Genomic DNA, 26,365 nt, shown 5'->3' on the forward strand with positions numbered 1-26,365 from the left:
GAAATAGCTTACCAACCTAAACACACACGCACACACATTATTCAGCTAAAAATAACTTCTTAAATATCCATAGGCTTTATTTTCAACATGACAGAATACAATATTTTTACAAACAAATCATTTTGTATAATATTCTTCAGAGAAGTAAATCTTCATCAATTACCTCTAATTATTATATATAGTACATATTTTTTTTAGATGAACATATAATTAATACGAAAAATTCATTTGTTTCAACAATGACTAAATGACTAATATTTACTGAAAAACTGAATTACCAATTTTAATAGGATTATTAACTTGTAAAAATGATGATAGTTATTTAGTTAAACTAAAAACAACCATCATACAGTCCCATCCCATTCATGGCAAAGTCAGCATCTTGTTTACTCTAGGAGGAAGACTCCGAGACAGAGTAGTTAGGCTAGCCAGAAATTCTCCAAGTATAATCAAGTTATCATCATATGGTATGTGGACTATGGAGGCTGACAAAAATTAAGACCTTTTTACTTTATACAGATTAAATTAACCATAGTTTCTTCTCTATGAAAATAAAATAAATCAAATTTGGCCCAATTATTGGCATTTTTTTTATAATGTCATTGAGATGATCGTGTAAATCATGAAGTCTAAAAGTAAAGAATGACATAAACAAATTCATTTCCATTTATGGCGTAAACACCTTACAAGTTACAACTTAGAAAAAAAGATGGTTACTTAATATTGTAACAAGTGGAAAAGGAAAAAGAGATTCCTAAGACACGTGGTGGGACCTTATCCAGAAGTAGAAGGATAGAATTGTAGTGGCTCGTATTAGCAGAGAATCTAGCCGAAGCACTTATCGGCGGGGAGAGGACCAGGGATGTAACCCTGGTCAAGGTACTGCAACCCGAACACAACCACAATGGCAACCAATGCCAAATAAGATAAGCCTTCAACCGCACCCAACAAACCGAAAGGACCGTTTGGTAGACCAGAACCAGTTTTGGTTTTAGTGTACAAGGACCAAGCCACTATGGCCACAACTACGAGGTAGCTCACTCCTTCCAGTGCACCGATTGAGCCACCTGGACCAGGTGGCAGGCCGCACCCTGTGGTTTTGAGGGTGTAAAGAGACCAACCAATTACTGGGGTGGAGATTAATCCACCCGCTATGGCTACTTTTTCTATGATGCCGTTGCCCGTGTCGCTGCCCTCCTTCGCCATGTTCACTATTTTCAGTGCCATTGGAGAAGACCTTGGCTTTCTCAGTGACTCGTTAAGATGCTTCCTGCGCACGTTGCAGCTTGATATTGGTGACAACAGTACCATCCTTGAGGCTTCCATGGTGTTGGTGATGTGAGAGAATGCCAAAAGAGACCAAGCTCGAAAGCCAACGCTAGTAATTACAATAACCAATTTACAAATATAAAAGAAACATGAATGGGAAGACTTAATTTTGGACAAGTTATGATATTTTAAACAATAATTCCACTGTCAATTAAAAATTAACACTAATTACTAATTATTTATTATTATAGTATATAAAAAAGTACAGGGTAAATTGAAGTGGACCGTCTTTTATTGGGTCAGATTTTGCATATTTATCCACATTTAGTATTCCGTTAACATGGGTATCGGGCTAGTTATTTAAGTGGTCCAATTTTTGCAAGGAGCACCCGATCCCGTTCGGCACTGTGCCCTTCACTCTATTTTCCCTCCATTTTGGAGAACACGTGCTCACTTTTTGTAAACCGTTGATTTTAAGAAATTACAGGACAATCTCCTACACAACCCACTAACAAACCAAATTACAGCCCTCAAGTGGAAATGAGAGGAGGAAGGAAAACGCTCACATCATTAGTTCGAAGTGGTCCTGTGTTGTCTTCGAGATTTGAACCATGAAATCAGATAGGACCATGATTTCCATATTCAAAGAAATCTACCAAGTTTTGAATAATAAATTCAATGCAGCATGAAACGAGTTAGTGTTAAGTCAACTATAAACGACTGATGGATGGATGGATGGTTGAATGGTTGTAGTTTTCTAGCAATAACCACAGAACAGTTCACAACTCACAAACAAATCAAATGACACAATACATATATACACAATTGTATACTTAAAAAGAGACGAACTAATTTTGTTTATATGTGCTAGGTTGGGTGTTGGCACAAGAACCGATATTTCCCCAACCATTTTGATTCATTGTTAATCAGTGCTCCGGATAACCTGGCATTGTCTTGGGTGACTGTACTAATCTAACATTTGAAGGCCCAGATGAAGGGGGAGCTGAAAACGGCCTCTTAACAGAGTTTGCACTGGAAGAAGGAGGACAGCAAAGTTGGTTTGATTTTAGAGAACTACCATTGGCGGCACCATTTGTTTCCCCTGCCATGTGTTCAGGCTGTTGGTGGTTACGCTGCAATACATCAATATCCATTCCTTGTAAAACATTCTGATGATTGTGTGTCCCACTGGGAAGCTGGGGTTGCCAAAAAGTTGACTGTTGATTCAGTGTGGAGTGGTTTGCGGGAGCATTGCTTTTGCCTTCAGCCTCATCCTTCCCTCTGGAATGATGAACCATGGCTGAGACATCATTAGGTTTGTTAGGTTTAATTTCTGGCAACTTTTCTGAGTCCAAAGAAGAAATAATCTCCACAACATCAACCTTGGCTGTTGAAGAACGACCTGAAGCAATTACAGTCGTGGGAAATGCCCTCTCTGGAGGAACAGCTGGGGTGTAGTTAGAGGGAAGCAAATCATCCCAATTCTCCAATAGTTCCTTGTAGACTTTTCGCAGAGTGACTTCAGTAAGACCGGTTACCTTACAAATTTCTGCCTGGGTTTTGCGTTTGTCTTCAAGTTGGCAAGCCAAATATATAGCAGCAGCTGAGATGCTAATTGGATTCCTGCGAGTGCAGAAGCATTTGTTGATCACAACCTCTCCTATGTGAGTAGCCAGTTCCTAAACACAACGTAGGAGTCATTCACAGAATTTTGTAATATATGGAACATAATAGAAGAATGCACCTAACTTGATCCTTAGTCATCTATGGCTAACCGAATGTCCACCCATGTAATGAGTACACATCACCTATACCAAAATTTTATCCTGTCACAAGGACACAGGCCTAATAATTCCTCACCCACAGGGAAGGGAATCCATAGTGCAGTTATTCCAAATCTATCACTAAACATATCATGGCATAATAATTCAACGGGTTTTGTTTGTAGGCATTTTGCAACTATTTCAAGTTTTAAAAACTGAAATGAGGTTGAAGCTATCAAATTTCAGAGCAATTGCAGGTACCTGGGCAGATTTATTGAGCTGAAGGAGTGTGCAAAATCTTGGCATATGAACTGAAATGGAATTGCTGTTAATTGGTTGACTTAGCTGCAAAGCCTCTCCCAGTATCTTGATGTATTTACCAATTTCCTTTTGTGGCACATTGGCTGCAATTGAAATTTCCTGCCATATCACACAAGTAGCAATATTAGAGAACTCCTGAATTAGGGCTTATTTGATTCTTTTTTCACTCTTTTGTTTTAGACTTGTAGATAATTTTTTCCATAAATATTTATAACATAAAAAACATACGAAAAAAAAAACTTTTTATTAGCTAAAATTAATTTTGTGAAAGTTATCTGATTTTAATTTCCTCAAAAATTTGATTTACACTTGCGTAGAATAAGTTAATTTTAACTCATGAAAAAAGTTTAATTCACTTTTTTCTTTTTATTTTCATTCATAGAGAAGCTTATTATCCAAATGCAGTCTTAAAAACAATTCTATAATATTCAGCAATCAATTCCTCATCCAAATTTATGTCAAAACAACTGTTTAGAAACTAAAAAACAGAACAAGATATTTTCTCATCACTTTTCATTTGTTTAGTTCATGCGTTCTTATTAAATGCTTAGGGAACCACTAGGGTTAGCGTGGTTGAGAGAAGAGGAGTCGTGATAGTTAGAAGCACGAGCAGTAGGTTCAATCCAAATGTTTCCTATGAAAAAAAAAAAATGCTTAAACTTTTAAAAACAGAAATATAGCGGATTAACACTTGGAACAAGTTTTAGAAAACAGTTAACAAACAAGGCCTGCGTTTCAGGTTTTCAGAAAGCAAACTGAAATGGTGGTTGTTGGAGAACGAACGATGACTCTTAACAAATCCCTAACAATGACCGTTTATTTTGGCTTAAGAAAACGCATGTATTCAATTAGAAGAGAATAATTGAAATCATTGCAGGAACAATAATTGCAACAAAAGGAAAGAGAAGAGAGGCGTTAGGACCTGAAGGGTTCTGGGTTCTTGAGCCTCTCTAATGGCCTGAACGAGAGCGGCAGTGGCAAGCGCCTCCACACTGCGGTTCCTCAAACACGTGGCGGAGCAGCAATCCCTGAACAACTGAAAAGCGTGGTCGGAAATGTCGCAGTCCAACCCTAGAATCGACGCTACATCGATAATCTGCATGTAGGCCCTCAAATTATCAACAACCACCGTGGAGGACGAAGAGGAGGAGGAGGTGGCGGAGGAAGAGGAAGAGGAGGATTCGAGAGTGCGCTCGAGCTCGGCGAGGTGGCCGGAGAAGGAGAGGGAGGACTGGAGGTAGAGTGGGCTGGGCTCGAGGGCCCAGGTGGAGAAGGCGGTGATGAAGCCCGTGGGCTCGAAAGGGTCCTCGTCGTTTTGGTGGAGTGTGGGGAGGGGGAGATCCGATGTGACCAGGCACAGAGGGTTGTCTTGGGCGCGCAGGTGGAACACGTGGTGCGGATGCGACTGGCGCTCTTCCACCACGCGCCCGCAGGACGTGCACTCCGTTATCGACCGCCCCGTGCTCGTCGCCGCGCAACGCCCCTGCGCCGCCGAGCAATACGGGCACTTCATTTTTCACTCTTTTCTGTGCCGACTCTTACACACTCTTTCTTTGAATGGAAGTTTAGCAGATAGAAGTATACGAAAAAAAAAGGAAAAAAAACTGCTAGGCCCCACATCAAATTATCTCTCTCCATTCATGCGAATGCGATGATGCAAATTTACATATTTTACTATTATACCCAAAGGAGTCAATAATTTAATAGTTTATTAATTTAATTAAATTAGTGCAACATATTAAAAATTGAAAAGAAATGTATTTATTAGTTTTAAGTCTATGGAAATATATTGTTAGAAACAAGTACATCACTATTTCAAAATAATTAAAAAGTTTATTCATTTTCTACTTATTTTCTGATCTTTCTAATTCTTTCTCCTAAAATCTTTCAACATCCAAACAAAACATGTAGTTCAAGCCTCCATCAGTCATATACTTTATATTAAATTCATTTTGCTTTTCAAATACTGCTCTTCCCATAGTTCAATCGTAACATTGACTTTTTCGTAAAAAAAAGGGTGTAAAGTAAAATATAATCCAAACGTGTGCTTGAATTTAAGTTTGAATCAAATTCCAATAAAGCAACATGGATACAGATATTCCAATTCAGCCAATCCTACTACCTTAGTTTCATAGTAGAATTTTTGTCCCCTCTTTCAACGCTGAATCACCTTTTTTACTCGTAAGTGTGACGTTAATTAATAGAATCTTTTAATATTGTATAACTCAAGAGAGAAATGTAAGTATAAAAACATGCGAGATTTATAATTTAGATATTGTAGAATAAACCTAAAAAAAATTATGCTCAGTTGAAATTGTCTGTGCAAAAGGTCGTGTTTCAATTTTACTACTCCTCACTTTGTGAAGACTATGAAATTTGACTGCAAAATTTGAAATAACCACAGCCTATTAAAATACATCATTATCCGCGTAATGGAAACATGAAAATCAGAGTATGACCTCGTCCATCACTATCTCTTCATAATCTTCTGGTAGCACTATAGGATTTTCAAGTACAAGTCAATCACTTGAAATCTTGAATGCTCCACACACTAACTTTAGGCACGTCTATAGATACTTGCTTCTTTTCCTTTATCGGCTTGCTTAAGGCTCTTGCTAAATTCTCGGGCACTCTGAAATGGTACAGGGAAAAAATCAGGACAGATTATATGCACTAGCATATGATCACATTAGAATTTGAGACTGATCTAATGTTTCACACATATTACCAACAATGTCTGTTACAAAATAAAACCATTGCAAATAAAAAATTCATAATTCTGCAAAAAAAATAAGCTCCAACATCAGTACGAGCAAAGCTCTAATCTAACACCTATTTTTTCCCAACAAAAACAAAAGTCTTGTCCCATTAAGTGAATCAATTTTTCTCCAAAAGCAAAATAATTTAAATTTAAACTATGCACACCCTGAATCAAGTAATTCACAGCAAGATACCAGCATAATTATGCAAGCTACCCTACATTAAAATTACAATCCCCTTCCTTCTGCAAATGCTTTTTCTACATTTGACATTAACATGATATGATCAAATATAAGCCAGTAACCTAACTTAATTACCAATGGCAGGAAAATGAAAGACAAATAGAAGCAAAGGGAAGGCCAACAAATTAAATTAGCGACACAAGAAAGTTAATGTCAAAAACAACAATATCCTTTTAATTTTTTTTTTTAAATACACTCTTGTCTAACCATACACTATTGTCATCTTAACTGAATCTCCCAATTTAACAATGTAGTTGATAGCCAGTTTTGCTTCTTTCAATTATATATAATAGCGTAGACAAGACTAACAAATCCACCACCCACCTATCCAATATCTACTCTTGGAAAAAAAGGGAAAAGCTCTCAAATAAAGAAGAACATTACAAGTTGCAACAGGCATCTTCATAGGAATCTAACTAACAACTTCTGTTAATCAACAAGAACTTGTCATTGCACAAGAAAATTTGTTCCAAGAAAAATAAAAATATTGAAGATTTTTCTTTACATTACATATTTCATATTTAATAATATAAAAATAAAATTTATCTAAATACTCCATTATTTTTATTTGATATATATATATATATATATATATATATATATATATATATATATATATATATATATATTGTGGATTGGCATGGACCAATTGAATATGGCAAGTATTGTAGTCATCATATGATTAATGAAAATTGTTCAAATGGATGTTGAATTTGGATGCATCTTTAATAACATTCTTTATATAGAATTTCAAATTGATGCAAATTGGGTCTTTCTACATTTGCTGCTGACACAGTCCCCTCGTTGCTAACATGGAGTTATGCCACACCACCTTCGTGTCAGAATCAGAAAAGATAATTGCAAGAAAAACACAGAGTTGCACAAGCCATTTTGCCAAAATGGCAATAACCAAGGTAATACAGAGGAGGTCTCCAAACACATAGATGGATTACTTTGCATTGACTCCAAAACAAGGAGGCCAGGGACCAAAATTGAACTTTGTCAAACAAGAATGAAAAGTGTAAATAAAACCAAAAAGGAAAAACCCATAAAGTTTATGTTGCGAATAAATTAAATTCAATAATGAGTAAATACTATTGTCATTTCTGGGAAGAAACGAGAAGTAATTAGCTCACAGTAAAATGTCACACAAAACACAAACATTTATTGCAGATGTTTTTCACACTTTGGTTTCAATTTGATGGTGGTCTTTTGTAATTCAATAGACTCCTAAAAAGGACACATTATCCCAATTCATCATGAGGATTCAATAGATTTAAGGTTACTATTCTCCTATAAAATCTTTAAAGTAATGCAGATTAATAATGTTGAAGTTTTATGAAACAAGTAACTAGCTCCGTGATAAAAAGACACAAATGCAGCTAGTTTAATGAAATCTCACTACTTGAAACAGGGCATGCAAAGCACGGGTTATAGAGTAGACATTTTTTATGCTCATGGTTGTATTTTGTCTTGTCCATTATTGAGGATACCTTACCCTCCACCCCAAAGTTGTACTTTTGCTTTTTTTTTTTCCCTCAAATATCCATAAGCCAAGATGTCACAGATGCAAAAACCTTTTGAAGAGCAAGGAAAGAGAGAAGAGGAAGAGGAGGAGTATCGTTACTTTGTTAGAGATGGTCTAACCAAACTGTTTAAAAATAAACATGTTAATAAGTTATTGCACAAAATTCATATTAACCAATGAAAGTAAGTAGTGAAGAGAATTCTAATCCAAACCAAACAAGATCTCTTGCACCAAAATGGTATAAATAACATTGTCAAAGAAAGTTGTGAATATCTTGCAAGTTAAACCTACATTCCAACTAAGAACCATATTATGCAAACCATAGTTCTATTTTGTATAGAATATCAGTAAGAGTGACCACATATGAGTGATAGAAGGTAAAAGACACTCTCTAAAAAGTAGATTCGTATGACTTTCATTTCAAACTGTTCATCAACTTCCTTATGCAAAATAAACACAAAATTATAAGAGATTTCCAACCCATAAAATAATTTACATAACCCTCGATCAATTTCCAAATAAAGTAAACCATCCTCACAAGTTACCACAATCCCATTTGCAACAAAGCTAATGAAAACAACAAGGTCATCGAGTTTAATCAGCACCATAAACATCGATTTAAATAAACTTCTCAAAATACACTTATAATAAGAGGCCTCAAAAAAGTGGATTTGGCCTAACTTGCGGTGGTTCAATAGGATAGATTCTTATACCATGGTCATCAAGTTTAATCAGCACCGTAAACTTTAAGATAATACAGTCTTAAAAAAGCGGATCTGGCCTAACTTGCCAAGATAAATTCTAATGTCTTGAGAAAATGGATTGGCTTAATTCACCATAGCCTAATTCAACCTTTCAAAATCATTTTATAAAAAAAATCATTTTATAAGGTAAAGATGGTTACCCAATTATATACTATATTTTGGTCATATTAGTAATTGATGTGGGATCTCCCATAGGAAGAAAAGAAAGAGTAAAATGAATGAAACTTGATGAACAAGTTATAGTGCAGAAAAGAGATGATATAAAGGAAGAAGAACGGACCGTAGATTGAAGAGGAGGTGGATCAAAATGAAGGGAGCGAACAGACATCTTGGCGATCTCAGTGATGGCGTCGTCTCTGACCTCAGCGACATCACTCGTCAATTCTTCATATGCCGCTTCGAATGCCTCTTGCCAGAACCTGGGCAACCTGATTCTGCGACTGTTGGTGTAAACATCCCACATGTGCCGCACCACCTTCTCCCTCTCTTCCATTTCCTGCGCAAAACAACAAAACGAAACGCATCAAAACGACATCGCATTGCGCGCACGGCAAGAACAAAACCCGCTCGCATTGGGAAAAACTCACGAGAACGTCGAGGTCGTCGTGGATGGGAGCGTCGATGTCGTTGGTGAGGGAATTGAGCGTGCCGGACCAGCGGAGAGAGACGGTGCCGGTGAACATGGACCAAAACGCGAGAAGCAAGATCGCCGCTAGTGCCCAGAATTTGTACCTTCCTTTCCCAAACAGACCCGAATCCAACGCTTCCTTCTTGGCGACGGTTGTCGTAGTCGGAAGCCCCTCCTCATCCTTCATTTCTCGCTCGATCCGATCAACGATCCCCAATGTGACGCGAATTCAGATAATGTGAGGGTTTCTTTCACTCGCACCTACTGTGGTTCTGATTCAGCTTCATCGCTTTCGGTGTCGGGTTTGCGAATCGATGCTGTGGCTGTGACCGCGTTACTCAGATACACTGCGATGCAATAAGAAAATGACGGATTTGGTGTTTCCTTCTAAGGAAGGGCCGGTGCAGGTGCTGCATCGTGTGGGCCACCACCTTTTATTACGGTTGATTTGGTTGACTTTGGTCCCGTCTGATGTGGAACAATGCTCACCGTTGATTCCACTCAATCATGTGATGCGTTTTAATACTGACATCCGTTATTTCTCTTCGAGGCAACCGACACTCGACGGCACCGTTTTAAGACCGACACTCGACGGCACCGTTTCAACAAAGAAATAAAAAGTAGCTCCATTTTCATGAGATATACCTTATGGAATATTTATTATTTACTTGTCTTCTTCTTTTAATTCTTTTTCATACATTTATACTTGTTAATATAATGAAAAGTATAATAAAGTGAAGAAAATGAAAATTTAGACTAAATATACTTTTTATCCAAATGTTTTTTTTTATCCAAAGATACATTTCTTATTATTTATTACGTTAATAAAAATTAGATTTTAAATTTTTTTTAGTTAAAATACCTTTTAATCCCTCTAAATTTAACTTTGTGTATAATATCGATATCATTTTTTTTGTTGAAATATTTTTTTTATACTCACAAAATTGAAAATATTTATCACATTAACATAAAATAAAAAATTAATAATAGAAATTTAAAAATTACAAAATTGTAAATAAAAAATTATTGTAAATTATAAGATTTTTTTTAAAAAATTAAAAGATAAACATGCTAACTAAAAAAATATATTTTTAACTATAAAAACTAAAAGGTAAAATAAAGTATAAGAAATAAAAAATTATTCTAACTAATATTTTTTAATTTTATCCAAATGTATCCTACCATTTTTTTTTTCAGGAATTGTCATCTAAATTATTATCACTGGTATTAGTCGGGTAATTAATAACATTGTACTCTCTTCCCAAAGACCTAAATATAAACTAAGAAATATATTTATCTATTGATTTGATTTTGAAATTGAACAATAATAAATTGGAGTAATATTAAATTTAAAAAATAAATAAAATAGAGTTAGTTTGATTTAATTTTTAAAATTATTTTAATTAATTTAACTTAATTTAAATATTTTTTTTAATTTGAACTTTCTAACTGAAATATTGACTTCTTGCAAATCAAGAGTGAATTTGATAAAATTATCTTATAAACAATTATAAGGGAGGAGTTAAAAAGCTATAAAGTTATAAGTTAATTGTTTGAATTTAAAGTGTTTAATAAAATTAATTAATAAATTAAAATAATTTATAAGTTACTCTCCTCTCCCTTTATTTTCTAATTATAGTTCTTTCAAGAAAATTTCATGCTCATTTATTTGTTATTTTCAAGATCTAAGTGGCATGAATTTTTATTTTTATTTTTATGAATTATATAATTATATCTCACCTAAATTTTAATTAATTAATATATTGTCAATTAACATATATACATTTATCACACAAAAAAAAATATAATAAAAAGAGCATAATAGAAAATATCAAAATTATTTTATAAAAAATTGATAAATTTATTATGTTTGCTTGTGTATAACAACCTTAAATTAAAGACTATTAAAAAAGAACTATTACAGTGCAAGTTACTTCAATTAACATATGTAAGTAGTAAACTTTCATAATAAACTTGCATATAAATAAGTTTTGTTTTATCAAATTAACTTATAAATTGGTCAAATAAACTTATAATTGAGCTCCTCAAATGTCTTGACAAATAACACACGAATTCTAAATATGATTTTTTTTTAACATTTAGTTCTTTCTATCATTATATATATTTTTACCTTTTTCATTAACTTATTCATACCCAAAATATGATCACAATGTTTGAGAAAACATATACTATGTTAACTTTTTTTTAAAATGTATAAGAAACAATAAACCCTTTCCTTAAAAATTAAAAAAAAAAAGGAAACAAATTCAAAAAAAACAAAAGAAAAAACAAAAAAGTATTTTTTTTTTTAAATTAATGATTCCTTAAATATAAACATAATTAAAGATGACTAATAGTAATTTAAATTCTAGAAGAAAATATTATTAGTTTATTACTAATAAATAAAAAAGAAATAAATAACAGAGGTTTGACGCATTTATTCTATATAAAAAAAAAGGATAATATCCTAACTAAAGCCACATATAATGTCTGGTGTAAATATACCACTGCTATAAAATATACAATTTGTAATTATAAGTGAAATAAAATTGTAGAACAAAAAGTTGTTTTGTTTTACAAGAATCCCAAAAGCTTTCGATGTGCATGGTTTTAAATTAGTACTCCAATTAATCATCCGTTGAATCAAGCTTGTCATTACATAATATAAATATTTCTTTTTGAGGGGATAGGGGAAGGGGTATTACAAATGATTTCCTAAGTTTGAGGGAGATAGAAAAATCTTTCAACGCCCAAACCCCATATATTAAACTCTACCAATTACATATTCTTATTCTATTGCAAAGCATATTTCATGTCTTTCCTAAGCCTGAGGGAGGTAAAAAGCTTTCAGCATTCAAACCCCATATATTGAAATCTACCTCTTCGATCTTCCATCTCTCTTCCAATTCTCTTTTATGGTTAGCTGATTGTTCGCCATATCTCGACACTGTCACTCGAGTCTTACCACTGTGTGACACATTTATCCCATCTACGTACTTATAATCCTCAATTACTGATTCTAAACTTGTTTCCCAAAAAATGTCATTGTCATCTTTGGTTCTCATTGTGAGTAATCTAGAGTCTTCAAATTGAACCAAGAGACCAGATCGCTGGCTGAAATAGCCCCATATAGTGTGGTGGATAATCTCAAAGTTTGGACCACTTTGGGCATCACGAATTGCTGGACTTGTTTCCAGTTTCAATATGAAGCATTCCTCATCATTGATTATTTTCTCTCCTATGCATGCAGCGTCCAAAAATAAGTTAGCCGTGGCCCTTGGATCCAATCCCTAATGAACAAATAATTTAATTACATTTAGAGCTCAAGATCAAGTAGCTTTTCAATTGGTATATTGAATGTGAACATAGTAGAACTTATTTAAATACTAATTTAAAAAAACTTTTGAGTGATTATCTATCAAAGATTTTTATTTTTATTAAAGAAATTCTTAAGTTTTTTTTTTAAATTTATATACCTGAAGGAAACGGCGCAAAGGTCTAGGAGCACCTTTTGCAGCCTGGGTTTGTTGGTTAGAAGAAAGGCGCCAGGAGACCTTGCCATTGCTACCGCAACAAACCTTGCAACCGGACAAAATGATCTCTAAGCACCACAAATCAGGGTCCTTTTGCCACAAAACAAACCCTCCCATCTCTTCTGAGGTTTTCTTCACCTCTATGCTTTCATTCGTGTGGTGAAAATCTGACGCAGTAATCTTCACCTGTCCAGTCACACACATACTGTCCACCGCATTCAATGCTGGCTGTCCTCCCGTCGCCGCTATGTATTGTTGCACTATATACTTTGCTGTTGATGCTTCCTATACAACACAATCAATCAAACCCAAATTAAAAACAACATATTCATTCATTAACTTTTATTATAAATACTTTAAAAGTTTTACTGCATACAGCATGTGATCGGCATTATAATAAAAACTTATAAGTCAACACAACATGAGTGCGAAGGAATGTATCCATAAGTGAAAAATAAATTTCATTTTATCAGATTAATTTGGATTCAAAATTCATATTATAAGTTAATATTAGAGTTTATTTTAAAAATGTTGTTCAACATCCACTACTCATTATTAAATTGTTACTGTGTTACTCATAGATATCTAATCTTATATATTTTATATTCAAAATATTCGACTTTTAACATGAAAAACGTATTGAAAATCTTATATATTAATAAACACATATAATCAAGTATATAAATTTAGAGATATATATTTTTTTGAAAACAAGATTTTCCTAACAAAAAGTTAAGAACTAATATTCTCTGAGAGGCATCAAACTTTAAACCATATACTTAACAGACAATATGTTATCTAATCTCAAAACTTATACTTTAAAACATTTTATGACTCTTTTAAATTTTTTGGTTTATGAACATATTCTAAATAGTATTTAACAACCAAAAGTTAATTTGTCAAACATGTTTTATTTTTATTGAATAAGCATTATTTTAATCTTAATCAATCATAAAAGTACTGGATTAACCATTCATGCACCAAGCCATGCAATCCAAAGGTGTGACGTGAAGAATGTTTGTAATATAATTTGTGTTAGATTGAAAAAAGTGTAAGGTTCTTACAATGGAACAATCTCTGACGGGACGATGGACGGAATGGCCTAACTGGACCTGAAGAGGGATAAGAGGGGATCCAACGAGGTAAAGCAGAAAGCGAAGCTCGTTCAAGCGTGATGCAACTGTGGGGGTTGCCAATTTGTCCTCCGTTTGGGCCTTCATCCACGTTAACATGTTTTGCCACCGCACCGTCACGTTGTTTCCCATGTTTGCGAACATTTCTTCGGGTATAGGTATTTCGAGAACGGTCTCCAATCCATCTTCTTTATCGATGTTCGGACAAAGCCTCCTCAGGGATGACTTTGAAGCTGCTTGTTTCATCAGTGTCTGTGTTTGTGGGTCTCCGTCTTCACGAGGAAAAAGTTGATGATTGAAGAGGTAAGACGAGTGAGGAAAGAGGATCAGAGTCAAAGGCTAAACACCTTTCTATGTTCTTCTACATGTGGAGGGGATCACATGCTCCTACCTGCTCAAGGCTCTCCTTGCTTCTAGGCACTAATTGTGGTTCATTTTTGTTCTACAAGTTTCTATTTAAAGATTTAATCCATCATTTTTGCAAATATTGTTTCTATTTATTGAGCTTATTCTATCTATCGATTATAATTATTACCTTTTATTATCTGAAATCTCGATGGATGTTGTAGAAAAATTTAGGAACTATATATTGAACATTATTAAACCTATTAAGAATCGGCATTAAATAATAACTCAATATTAATACAAAAGATCTTATTAAGTTTCAGTGAGAAATGATATTGTATCACTACTACAGAATATACATTCTACGTTGGTTATTTTAGGAGTTTTACGTCGGAAAAATCTCCAACGTCGAAGCAGGAGACGTAAATTTACGTTGATTGTGAGGCCAATATAAAAAGTTGTAAAAAAATTTAAAAAAAAGAAAAAGAAAAACGACTGCAAGCAGAACGGGCCGTTCTGGTTGGAGAACGGCCTGTTGTCCAAGTAGAACGGCCTGTTCTGCAACTCGGACTTGGCCACTTCCTTCTCCAGCTTCAAAAACTCGGAATGCAATGCAAACATCACCTTCCTATTCCTGTGAACACACTCAGCAGAAGACACTACCTCATAGAACCTCCCAAAAAAACCCATGACCAACGCAACCGTTCGAAGAAGAAGAACATCATCACGCGAATCAACCTCTTCCCCAACCTTCCTAAGCTCCAGAGGAGGTAGAACTTGTCGAGGCGGAGGGCGTTGATGCCGGACCACTCGCGGCGCATGGTGGCTCCGACTGCGAGGGCAGCCACGATTTGAGGAGGAGGCAGAGGGATTTCTCGCGTGTGGCCTCCATTGCACAATGCGCGAGAGAAGGAAGTTTTTGAAATCTCCAGCTAGTGTAAACCTTGTTTTAATGGGCGGTCCTGTGAATTATTTACGTCGGCCCTAGTAGGGTTCGACGTAAATTTTAACATTTACATCGGACACAATGCATAATCGACGTAGATGTTAAAATTTACGTCGGACCCTAGGAAGTCCGATATAAATAATTTAATTAAAATTACAAAACATACCACCACATTTTTATTACGTCAGGTGTTTGTATGTCTAACGTAAAATAGGTGACGTGGTATATTAATTTTCCACTGGTGTATTTAAGTGAGGGTTTGTTGATAACTTGATATCAATTTTATCTTAGATCTTATTAAAGTTCGGTCATGATTTTTATTTTGAAGAAAATTGGAGGATTTTTGTTTGTCCTTTTCTATTTATCTTTTAGACCTTCTTTAGAGACACTATGTGTAATAACATATTTTGTACACTTGTTAGCAAGTTAGAGTACTTCTTGTACCCCTTTCCATTAATATTTTTCTTATAAAAAATATTAAAACAGAATTTTTGATAAAAAAAAATGAAAATATTTTAGAGATAGATCTTTAAAAAAAATAATTATATTTAAATACTTTTTGAAAATTAAGCTTTTAAAATGAATTTTAAGAATTCAAAAAATAAATTTTAAGTTATGAAATCTTAATAGGAAAATTATATAAATGTTAATATGAATATTTTTTTTAAGGAAACTTAAAGTGAAAATTTTGTTGATTTACTCTTTGAGTCGGTTTTAAATACTTAAGAATTTTATATATTTGTCTTGTACAAGGAAAAAAGTTTAACATAATTAAAATATTAATATTTATCTTTAAATAGTTCTTTATCACTTGATTCTGAGAACCGTAAAATTTATGGATGTGGTTGACTGTTTTATGTGTAACTAAGTTTTGTAAGTTTCAATAAGGCGCAAAAGAATAACATTGAAGATGCATTCTAGCGTAACGTAATTAAAATATTGATATATAATTTTTTTTTTAAAAAAATAAATTAGGATAAGATACCATCTCATATAAAGTTAAAGTCAATAATAAGTACTAACATTTTTTAAAATTTCTTAATAGGATTACACATCATTTATCTCATCTTTAATGTAGATTGGAATTAAATGATATAAAATACCAAAAAAAATTATATTCGATTGTAAGAATTATATATATATATATATATATATATATATATATATATATATATATATATATATATATATATATATATATATAGTCATGTTTATGAATAATTCTAGACATTGAATTGGGAGACATATCTTATTACTAGCTTATTAATCAATTTGAGATTCTTTAAGTCGTGTTTAGAAATAATTCTTGACATTGAACCGGGAGATGTACCTTATTATTAGCTTATTAACCAGTTCGAGATTCTTTAAAGAATATATATGTGTGTAACCATAACTAGCACAACAATATTAGAAGTAAAAATTCTCACTTGATTCATATATCATGTATAACTAAATTAAATATTTGACTATTACTATATTTTAAGAAGAAGAAAATATGACTATCTAAATAATGTCCCAATGATCAATACAAAGTTTTCTTTAAAAAATTACATCGTCTCAATTTAAACTAAGAAGTATGTACAGGCCAATTTGTTTGGTCATTTAAATAGTAACCTTGAGCGTAGGGTCATGTGCCCATCAAATAGTGGCTGGTTGATGTGTCTACAAGACTAGGATTGAAGTGGTTGGTGCTCATAGTCATGGCTAGACACACATGCACTATTACTTTGACAACGCATTAATCTAGAATTTACTACTCATTGATGCTGCCATTACCTATTTATGGACGGTCGTCCTTTGGAACATGTAGAAACGACACTAACATGATTACATTCTATGAATGAAATAAAGAGGATTAACTTGATCATGTACAATATCTAGAAATAGAAAATAGACATCGTTAAGATTAGAAGGAATAAATTAAAGATTCATATATATATATTTGTTGAATTTGTTGATTGGATTGCAAATACATCTGTGAAAATAAAATTTTTATTCATTCTGATTGTTCAAGACTACACCTCATCATAAGGTAGAGAAAACATGCATCACACATTATTCGTCGGATCGGTCTTGTAGTCACATTCCTTCTTATTTGTCGAAAATCATCCCCATCTCTTCCAAGGCCCTACCTTTGGTTTCAGATGACTTTTTATTCCGCTCCTTTAAATATTAAGACTACACATCAACTTCAGGTAAAGGAAACATGCACTACACATTCTCCGTCGGATCGGTCCCGGTGGTTACATTCCTTCTATCGTATTTGCTGAAAATCATCTCCATCTCTTCCAAGGCCCTACCTTTGGTTTCAGGCAAGAAAAAATAGAAAAACAACCAAGCCAGTACAGATGAACCGGCAAACACGAAAAACGCCCCACCAATAGTAATTGCTTTATATATCGAAATAAAACTCATGGAAATAGCCGCATTTGTGAGTCTGTTTACAGCAACTCCAATACTTGCTCCTTGTGCTCTCAACTTCAAAGGGAAAATCTCTGAGCTGTACACCCACGTTACAGGTCCAAGACCAATATTGAAAAATGCAACAAAAAAGTAAGTAGCTACTATGCTAAGGGTCAACGCCCATAAGAGCTCCTTATCGGATGTATCAACCATGGTCAAGCTAAATCCTAATACTAAAAGACTACAAATCATTCCTCCGGTGCTTATAAGTAAAAGGCGCCTTCTCCCAACTCTGTCCAAGAAAAAAGAGGCAATTATCAAGAAAGAGACTTTTGTAATGCCCACTCCAATGGTTGTCAGTAAGAGCTTATCCTTACTGGTAACACCAGCTTTCTTGAAGATTCTTGGACTATACAACATAACAGCTTCTATTCCAGTTGCATGCTCAAAAAAGTGAATCCCCACAGCTGCAATCAACATCCAACGAACAGCATAAGTGGGCCTTATAATCAACTCTTTCCAAACTCCTCCACTATTCTTCTTTTCAGGGACTTTAACCATTTCTTTAGAGTCATTCATGTCAATTCCAGCAGCAAGTTTTATATCCTGGAATCGCAACTCAGCTTCTTGTTCAGTATTTGAAATTTGTAATAGAACATTCTTGGCCTTTTCTAAATGACCTTGCATCACCAACCACCTTGGAGATTCTGGCATTACCAAAATGCCTAAAGCCAAAGCAAGTGAAGGGATTGCTGCAATACCAAGCATCAATCTCCATCCAAGCTTCAAACTCAATTTCCCAAGGAAGTAATTTATCACGTACCCAAGTAAAATTCCAATACCAATACAAAGCTCGGGTAAAGAAGTTAGAAAGCCTCGAGATTTAGCCGAGGATATTTCTGCAGAATAAACAGGTGCTATCAAAAGAGCAAAACCCACGCCAATACCCGCAACACACCTTCCAGCCATTAAAATTGTGTAGTTTGGACCATATCCCATGAGAATTGACCCAACCATGAAAAGGATAGAAGCTACGGTGATTGTGTAGCGTCGACCAATGTAATCAGCAGTTCTTCCTGCAATTAAAGATCCCACCAATGCACATATGTTTAATATACCTGCCAAAACTTCTTGCTGAGTGTCACTGATTTCGAGCTCCTCTTTTATGAATATCAAGGCTCCACTCATGACACCAGTATCTAAAAGTCAAGTTGACATCTGTCGTTAATTCTCTTGCATAACATGTATTGATATGATATAATATATGATAAATTATAACAATATTTATGTTTTTTAAAAATTCTTTTACAAATTATGTGACACATGAAAAGAAAAAGGAGAAGCATTTGATAATATAGATAACAAAAATTATTAATAGATACAAATATCTAGTAAATATTTAAGGAGCTAAATGTGTGTTAATGAAGTGTTTACACTAATACAAACAATGTGTATAAACATTGTTACCCGTATATATATGCTCTAAAATTAAAGAAAATGATAAAATTAAATGTTATCTTTGAGGGAAACATATGTATCCATAACCATAATACCATGAGTTGCATGCACGAATATAACAAAATGAATAAAATTGGAAAATATAGGAGAATGACAAAATAAAGAGAAGAAAAAATAAAATGAGTGAAAGGGAATTGAATATACCATATCCAAATATAATGGATATCATGGAAGTGATTATCGCACATGCCATAGCATATGTAGAACCTCTGTTCTCTTTGTTACCCTGCTCCATGATATATCGATGAACTTATCTTCCTTTAATAAGTAATTAATAATAAATATGTTTCTTTATTCTCTCGCTTCTTCGTAAGTATTATTCTGGAGAGTTTTTCAGCGATATTTATGTATACTCAATGATCACCTAAAGAAATAATAGATAGATGCGTTAGGTTAAATTTGCGATCGAGAGAAAGTGACAAGGTTAACTTATACGAAAGAAATGAAAAGAAAAACATATATATACGTGTGTGGGTAAGAAATCTAAAGATATTGTGACTTACGTGTAGATGTCATCCATATGATTGCTTCCTGTTAATTAAGGTTAGGAAAGAAACACACTTGCTGGATCCAGGTCATGGATAAGTACTTTAGTTTTGATGTATTAATATCGGTACAAGATGTTGTGTTGAATGACGAATGACCAACAAAGATGGGGTGGAACGTTTTGCTAGTGTTTGCTACCAGTTGTGTCTGTTGGTTGAAGTATTTATTACTGAGGATAAGGATACAATGTCTTGACATAATTTTCCATTTGAATTCTTATCCTGATTAGTCTCCGCTTCATATGCTTAACGTCGACCGAGTCTGGCCATAAAAAACTGACTGTTAATTTTTACGAATTCATTGTCATTGTCAACCACTCTAATGAATCCAGTTACTCCTATAACAACGACATGTCGTAGCTTACTAACTTAATTACATTTCTTAATGATTTCTTTTTTGAAGGGTTCTTAATGAGTGTAAGAACTCCTAGACAGATAGTTCGTGTTTATATTATTTATACATTTATTAAAAAAATTGGTCAAAGATGTAAATTACTACAATACATTTACTTTTTTTAACATTTTTTTTACTAAGAGAATTAAAATACTAGTATGAGTTCATTTAAATATTTAAGCAACTAATACTTTAGTCTTTATGTTACACAAGATAAATATTTATTTTATATATAATTAAAATGTATAATAAATTAATATTTTTGAATATATACATTTTATTATAATTAAAAATTACATTTCTATTATTGACGTATTCGTACATCATGTTGTTAACAATGACTTCATGTATATGTTTGATTTGATTGTATATATTATGAGAGTTAAAATCGCGTGTTTTGAATTTTAATGCTATTATTAATTCCTGGTAATGTTTTTAATATATTTTACTAAACTTCAGTAAAAGCATTACATTCTCATCAATGTATTATATGTATCAGACCATAAACTCATTGTTTCATTTGTTTGTTCAAAAAACCAGCCGGTACCAAGTTGATGATGCCATGCCTGACCAGATATTAGGCTTGGGCCGATTAAGTCTTTGATTTCCCATCTGCGACGATTTTTAAAACTATTGTATAGATGTTTTGTATTATAAAACTCATAAGGGTGATTAATTTGGTAAAAAGTAAAAACAACGTCAATAAATTACTGTTGAAACCAGTTATAAATTAAACAACATGAAGAAAATCAAGTTGATTTAAGAGTAATTTAAAAAAAATGTTATTTATTCTAACTCTTTTACAATATTAACAAGTAATTCATTTTTAACTGTCAGAATAAAAGAAAATAAATAATAATTTGAGAGTATTTCTTTTAATGTTATTATTGAAATAATTCTTTATTTGACCCCTTTTCTCCACTCTTTGCTAAATACGTGCCATGCCACAGTGGTAACACTTAAATTTGCACGAGAGGGATTTGGTTCCATTCCTCGCATACAGTGGATTGTGGTTAGAAAATTTGGGCTTTCACACAATTTTTTTCAATAAATTTATTAGTTATTAATTTTATATTATTTTTTTTGTTTTTTAACTGTAAAATTATTTATCAATATTTTATAATTAAATAATTTTAACATTTAATTCTTAATAGATAAAATGACTAATTCATTTAATTTATCTTATAACAAGTTGATATTTAAATATAATTTAAGTAATTTTAATTTTAAAAAACTTCTTTGGATGATAGCATGTAAGGGTATTGCTAATAATATTGTAAAAGTAATACATGCATTTGAAAAAGAATCAAATTTTTTTATACAGTTTAATATTTTTATTGAAGTATTAATTTTTTCTTTTAAAACTTTTTTCAATACATTAATTATAAAAGTAAATCAAGACCATTAATATTAGAATGTTCACCAAATCTAAAAAATAATAATGATAAATATGGTATTTCTTTAATTCATCTTCATTTAGAATTTAATTTTTTTTGGATTCAAATAAAAATTTAAAAATGATTTCATATCATAAAAATTGTTCAAATAAAATATTAATAAAAGAAATAAATTGATCTCATATATTATTGTTTACGGTGGAATTAACCATCAAATCCTAGGTTCTTTTTATTTAGACTAGCACACGAACGTATTTCAATTTAGGTGCTTTACTGTGTTATCGTGTTACCGAGAATGGAGAGTAGGATGAAAAAGTCTTAGCAACTACTTGTTTCGAAATGTTCTTCGATTAAAACAAACAAGCAATGTTCCCGCATGCAAATAACAATATGAATAGAATGAACAATGTATACATTCGCAATACAAATCATGTTCAAATTACATAATGTTCAAGCATTACAAGATTAAAGTCTATAACTACGTAATTAAAGGGAGAGAAGAGAAAAGAAAGACTACACTAATCCTACTCCTAAAAAGAGAAAAGACAAGTGGCCGAGAAGTAATCATACCCAAAGATGATTCCTTGCATGGAAGCCATATGTGCAGGCAGAGAATGCTTCAGAATTTGGTTAGAGTATGAGTTTTCCGACCTTTGTTAAGGTGCGTAGTACTTGTATTTATAGAATTAATTAGGGGCAGTTAATTTCGTGCACGTACATCATTAGGGGATAACCGCTGCCCATTATGCTCACCACGTGGTTTTAACTTGTAACTTCTCACAACCGCTTATCTCACGTAAATTAACTTCTCGACCCAGTCGTTAACTCTCCTTGTATGACTGTAAGTACTTTGCACTATGTTACTACTTTTTGAGCACATCGAATGTCCCATTTCAAACAATTACCCATTTGTTCATTGGTAGACGCGTGCCTTTATAATCTCTTTCGAGGAATCTTGCAAATATTTCGACTCGTTCGTCTTCGAGTTGCCCCAACAATTATAAAAAAAATTCAATATGAAAAGAATTTTTAGTTGAATATGCGATCTCATACTAACATTTTCATCGAATGTCATTTTCTATAGATTTTACATTTTTTTCATGAAATTTTGACTCTATATTCATTCTAATAGCCAATTTTTTTTAGTAGATTCCGAAGTTAATGCAAGGTCATTTTCCTTATAGTTTTTTAAATAAAAAATAATATCTCTTAAATAATTTATACACTACAAGAAAAACGTAAATTTCTGACGGATATAAATCCGTTGGAAAATATAAATTTCCCGATGGATATAAATTTATCAGAAATTACCGATGGATATATCTGTCGAAAAATTTATTTTTACGATGAAAAAAAATTCGTATGAAAAGTTAAATTACTGATGGAATATTTTTAACAAATTTATATTTGTCGTAAATGTAAGAATTTTTTTACAAAAATTGACAATTATATATTAAAAAAGATCAATAAAATTATATATACATGAGGAGGATTATAATAACACCGATATAACTTTTACTAAGTATTGCACTGCTCAATAACTTTATATTAAATGAGAATTTTTTAAATCCAACCGTTAAATTGAAAACTCTTTACTCTTGAATCATATACAAAATTTTATATATATTAATCAAAGATGATGATTTCTTATAAAACAAAATTAATTAATGTAATATATATATTTCAAAATATACTAAAATATGAACATTTTGATTACCTTCACATTATTGTTCAATTTTAACAAAATTTGATCTAAACTTATAAAGTGATATGAACTTTTAATCAAACGATTGGATTTACAAAATTCATATTTAATATAAAGTTATTGAGTATGTGTAATACTTAATAAACGTTACACCGGTATTAGTATAACTCTCCTCTCTCTCTCTCTTCATATAGATATTTATATATATATATATATATATATATATATATATATATATATATATATATATATATATATATATATATGGGGAAGACTAATATACTCCCACCTATTTTTTAGTGGGAGTATATGTTAGCAACCTACACCCAAATTTTAGGACAAAAAAATCATTCATTTCTTTTGATTTGGTTAATTTGTACAAAGGATATTATAGTAATTTAATTTAAGCTTAATTGCGTTTTTGATCCCTCAAGTATTGCAATTATGCAATTTTGATCCCCAAAGTTTTAATTGGGTAATTTTAGTCCTTAAAGGATTACAATTGTGTGATTTTAGTCCTTTAATTTTTAATTGAATAATTTTAGTCCCTCAAATATCATAATTGTGTAATTTTAGTGTCTCCCATTAAAAATTTAATAATTTTAAAATATTGTATATATATATATATATTAAAATTATTAAATTTATAATAAAAGATACTAAAATTGCACAATTATGATATTTGAGGGACTAAAATTGTTCAATTAAAGATTGAAGGACTAAAATCGCACAATTGCAATCCCTTAGGGACTAAAATTACCCAATTAAAACTTTGGGATTAAAATTGCACAATTACAATACTTGAGGGATAAAAACACAATTAAGCCTTTAATTTAATTTTAAATAAAAATAAAATATTTTCTCTCTCTTATTAAATTCATTCTCTAAGTCATTTCTCTCTCCTATTAAATTTATTCTCTAACTCATTTCTCTTTTCTATTAAATTCTTTCTCTAACTTATTTATCTCTCTCCTATTAAATTTCTTCTTTAACTCATTTCTCTCTCATCCCTCATGATGTCTCCCCCCTAACAAATAAAAATTAAAAAATTAATTAATAAAAAAATAAATGAATTGAAGAATGAAGTTAATAAGAGAGAGAAAATATTTTATTTTCATTTAAAATTAAATTAAATTACTATAATATCCTTTATATAAATTAACCAAATCAAAAGAAATGAGTGGTTTTTTTATCCTAAAATTTTGGTGTAGGTTGCTAACATACTCTCACTAAAAAATAAGTGGGAGTATATTAGCATTCCCCTATATATATATATATAGAGAGAGAGAGAGAGAGAGAGAAAGAGAATATATATATATAGAGAGAAAGAATATATATAACTAATATTTGATATGAAACTATTATGATATAATTAAATAAGACTTTAAGTTAGTATTTTATTAATGGTTGATAATTAGAAAATAAATTAAGGATAAATACATTTTTTGAATTTTATATGTTTGATTTAAGATAAATAAATATATTAAATTAATTTATACTTTATTTAAAATGTTATACTTTAATTTATAAGTATGTAATAAATAAATATTTATAATTTTATAAATTATATTATCATTATAAATTATAATAATAAATAATTTAAATTATAATTTTAAATAGAAATAAGTAGTTTGTTAATTATAAAAGTAAGTATATATAAATAAAGATTAATTAAATATATTATTATTATTATTCGTAATATAATTATTATATATTATTATATTTTTATAGTAATCTAATGGTTGGATATATTTACAAAATTCACATTTAATATAAAGTTATTGAGGAGTGTGTAATACTTAGTAAAAGTTACGCTGATGTTAGTATAACCTCTATATATATATATATATATATATATATATATATATATATATATATATATATAAAGAGAGAGAGAGAGAGACAAAGAAAATGAATGAAAGATAAATAGTTAAATAGTTGTTTGATTATCTATAGTAATAAATAAAGGGAAATATACGTCATCTTGTAACTTATTTTTATCTCCAAAATAATAGATAATTATACCCTTAATTCTCAAGAAATAAATAAATAATTTTTAATTATTTTACTTTTAAAAATATTTAAAGACATGAAGTGTCTGTTTCCTCTTTCTCCTAGTATATATAATGGTACGTGATAACTTAATTTAATATATGATTTAATACTTCATTCTTATAAAATAAAATTGACGTAATATATACATTTCAAAATATATTAAAATATGAACACTTTGATTACCTTCAAGTTGTTGTTCAATTTTTTAACAAAATTTGATATAAACATATAAAGTGATATGAACTTTTAATCTAATGGTTAAATTTACAAAATTCACATTTAATATAAAGTTATTGAGCGATGTAATACTTAGTAAAAGTTACACCGGTGTTATTATAATCCTTCTCATTTTAAAATATATAAATTATTATTTAAACTTTTAAATTTATAATAAATAATTTAAATTGTATCATAATATTAATTTTAAATATAAATAAGTAGATTGTTAATTATAAAAGTAAGTATATATATAAATAAAGATTAATTAAATATAATATAATTATTATTATTGGTAATATAATTATTATATATATTATTACATTTTTATAATGGTCCGCATACATCGAAATAAGATGGATCTAAAGATAGTATAAATGTGAGATTGTATAGTTGAAGATGACTTAAATGAATTAATTTGTACTACCTATACTAACAACATGCATCTGTTTTTCTGTAGCTTATTTCATCAGAACTCCACAGTTAAGCGTGCTTGACTTGGAATAATATAGGAATGGGTGACCTTCTAGGAAGTATCCCAGAAACTGTGCAGTAAGGGCAAAACACGCCGAAAAGTAAAGTGTCGTGAAATAGAATCTTTGAGAGGTCAAATATGAGGGTTGTTATATTAATAAATTTATTAAAATTAAACAATTTTTTTTCGACATTTCCGACGGAAAAATTCGTCGAAAATTTCTGAAGGATTAAATTTTTCTGACGGATTAAAGCATCTCCTATCTTTAGCTCTTGAAACTTCATTACTTTATCACTTTCAATTATACTTTCCCATCGAGTTTGAGACTAAGATTTTATAGAAAATTTGCATATATTATTGTGTAAATTTTTTCATCATTTGATAGATGAAGCAAATAAAGAATAAATACATTGTAAAAATTAAAA

At 31.4% G+C, this 26,365-nt stretch overlaps 5 protein-coding genes across 5 annotated transcripts; all 5 read right to left on the reverse strand.

Annotated features, from left to right (window-relative positions):
* Positions 1-643: 643 nt before the first annotated feature.
* LOC109800839 (anti-muellerian hormone type-2 receptor) lies at positions 644-1,497 on the reverse strand. The gene has a single exon (XM_020361741.3). The coding sequence runs from the start codon at positions 1,324-1,326 to the stop codon at positions 826-828; it is 501 nt and encodes a 166-aa protein (XP_020217330.1). The 5' UTR covers positions 1,327-1,497; the 3' UTR covers positions 644-825.
* A 508-nt stretch (positions 1,498-2,005) lies between these two features.
* Positions 2,006-4,927, reverse strand: PBRP (plant-specific TFIIB-related protein). Its single transcript, XM_020361271.3, has 3 exons — positions 4,276-4,927; positions 3,294-3,452; positions 2,006-2,948 (listed from the first exon to the last, which is right to left on the reverse strand). Exons 1-3 carry the CDS (start codon positions 4,864-4,866, stop codon positions 2,196-2,198), a joined length of 1,503 nt encoding a protein of 500 aa, XP_020216860.2. The 5' UTR covers positions 4,867-4,927; the 3' UTR covers positions 2,006-2,195.
* A 665-nt stretch (positions 4,928-5,592) lies between these two features.
* Positions 5,593-9,676, reverse strand: LOC109800838 (uncharacterized). The gene is made up of 3 exons (XM_020361740.3): positions 9,235-9,676; positions 8,928-9,143; positions 5,593-5,985 (listed from the first exon to the last, which is right to left on the reverse strand). Exons 1-3 carry the CDS (start codon positions 9,460-9,462, stop codon positions 5,911-5,913), a joined length of 519 nt encoding a protein of 172 aa, XP_020217329.1. The 5' UTR covers positions 9,463-9,676; the 3' UTR covers positions 5,593-5,910.
* Positions 9,677-11,913: 2,237 nt separating this feature from the next.
* On the reverse strand, positions 11,914-14,322 carry LOC109800491 (uncharacterized). Its single transcript, XM_020361270.3, has 3 exons — positions 13,873-14,322; positions 12,752-13,093; positions 11,914-12,565 (listed from the first exon to the last, which is right to left on the reverse strand). Exons 1-3 carry the CDS (start codon positions 14,185-14,187, stop codon positions 12,086-12,088), a joined length of 1,137 nt encoding a protein of 378 aa, XP_020216859.1. The 5' UTR covers positions 14,188-14,322; the 3' UTR covers positions 11,914-12,085.
* Positions 14,323-17,148: 2,826 nt separating this feature from the next.
* LOC109800490 (putative polyol transporter 3) lies at positions 17,149-19,851 on the reverse strand. The gene is made up of 3 exons (XM_020361269.3): positions 19,657-19,851; positions 19,298-19,517; positions 17,149-18,834 (listed from the first exon to the last, which is right to left on the reverse strand). The coding sequence occupies exons 2-3, from the start codon at positions 19,386-19,388 to the stop codon at positions 17,444-17,446; spliced, it is 1,482 nt and encodes a 493-aa protein (XP_020216858.1). The 5' UTR covers positions 19,389-19,517; positions 19,657-19,851; the 3' UTR covers positions 17,149-17,443.
* Between the last annotated feature and the right edge of the window lie 6,514 nt (positions 19,852-26,365).

Source organism: Cajanus cajan, chromosome 11, assembly GCF_000230855.2.
Source record: "Cajanus cajan strain Asha chromosome 11, NIPB_CcT2T_4, whole genome shotgun sequence".
NCBI lineage: Eukaryota > Viridiplantae > Streptophyta > Magnoliopsida > Fabales > Fabaceae > Cajanus > Cajanus cajan.

What these genes read in the sequence shown, in the direction of transcription:
- LOC109800839 (XM_020361741.3), bottom strand. Translation starts at nt 1,326, where the DNA reads ATGGAAGCCTCAAGGATGGTACTGTTGTCACCAATATCAAGCTGCAAC.
- PBRP (XM_020361271.3), bottom strand. Translation starts at nt 4,866, where the DNA reads ATGAAGTGCCCGTATTGCTCGGCGGCGCAGGGGCGTTGCGCGGCGACG. An exon ending in AAGAACCCAGAACCCTTCAG is followed by an intron (nt 3,453 to 4,275) that starts GTCCTAACGCCT and finishes GTGATATGGCAG; the next exon opens with GAAATTTCAATTGCAGCCAA. An exon ending in AGCTCAATAAATCTGCCCAG is followed by an intron (nt 2,949 to 3,293) that starts GTACCTGCAATT and finishes CGTTGTGTTTAG; the next exon opens with GAACTGGCTACTCACATAGG.
- LOC109800838 (XM_020361740.3), bottom strand. Translation starts at nt 9,462, where the DNA reads ATGAAGGATGAGGAGGGGCTTCCGACTACGACAACCGTCGCCAAGAAG. An exon ending in ACGACGACCTCGACGTTCTC is followed by an intron (nt 9,144 to 9,234) that starts GTGAGTTTTTCC and finishes TGTTTTGCGCAG; the next exon opens with GAAATGGAAGAGAGGGAGAA. An exon ending in CACCTCCTCTTCAATCTACG is followed by an intron (nt 5,986 to 8,927) that starts GTCCGTTCTTCT and finishes GTACCATTTCAG; the next exon opens with AGTGCCCGAGAATTTAGCAA.
- LOC109800491 (XM_020361270.3), bottom strand. Translation starts at nt 14,187, where the DNA reads ATGAAACAAGCAGCTTCAAAGTCATCCCTGAGGAGGCTTTGTCCGAAC. An exon ending in CCGTCAGAGATTGTTCCATT is followed by an intron (nt 13,094 to 13,872) that starts GTAAGAACCTTA and finishes TGTGTTGTATAG; the next exon opens with GAAGCATCAACAGCAAAGTA. An exon ending in CTTTGCGCCGTTTCCTTCAG is followed by an intron (nt 12,566 to 12,751) that starts GTATATAAATTT and finishes TTTGTTCATTAG; the next exon opens with GGATTGGATCCAAGGGCCAC.
- LOC109800490 (XM_020361269.3), bottom strand. Translation starts at nt 19,388, where the DNA reads ATGGAGCAGGGTAACAAAGAGAACAGAGGTTCTACATATGCTATGGCA. An exon ending in ATCCATTATATTTGGATATG is followed by an intron (nt 18,835 to 19,297) that starts GTATATTCAATT and finishes CTTGACTTTTAG; the next exon opens with ATACTGGTGTCATGAGTGGA.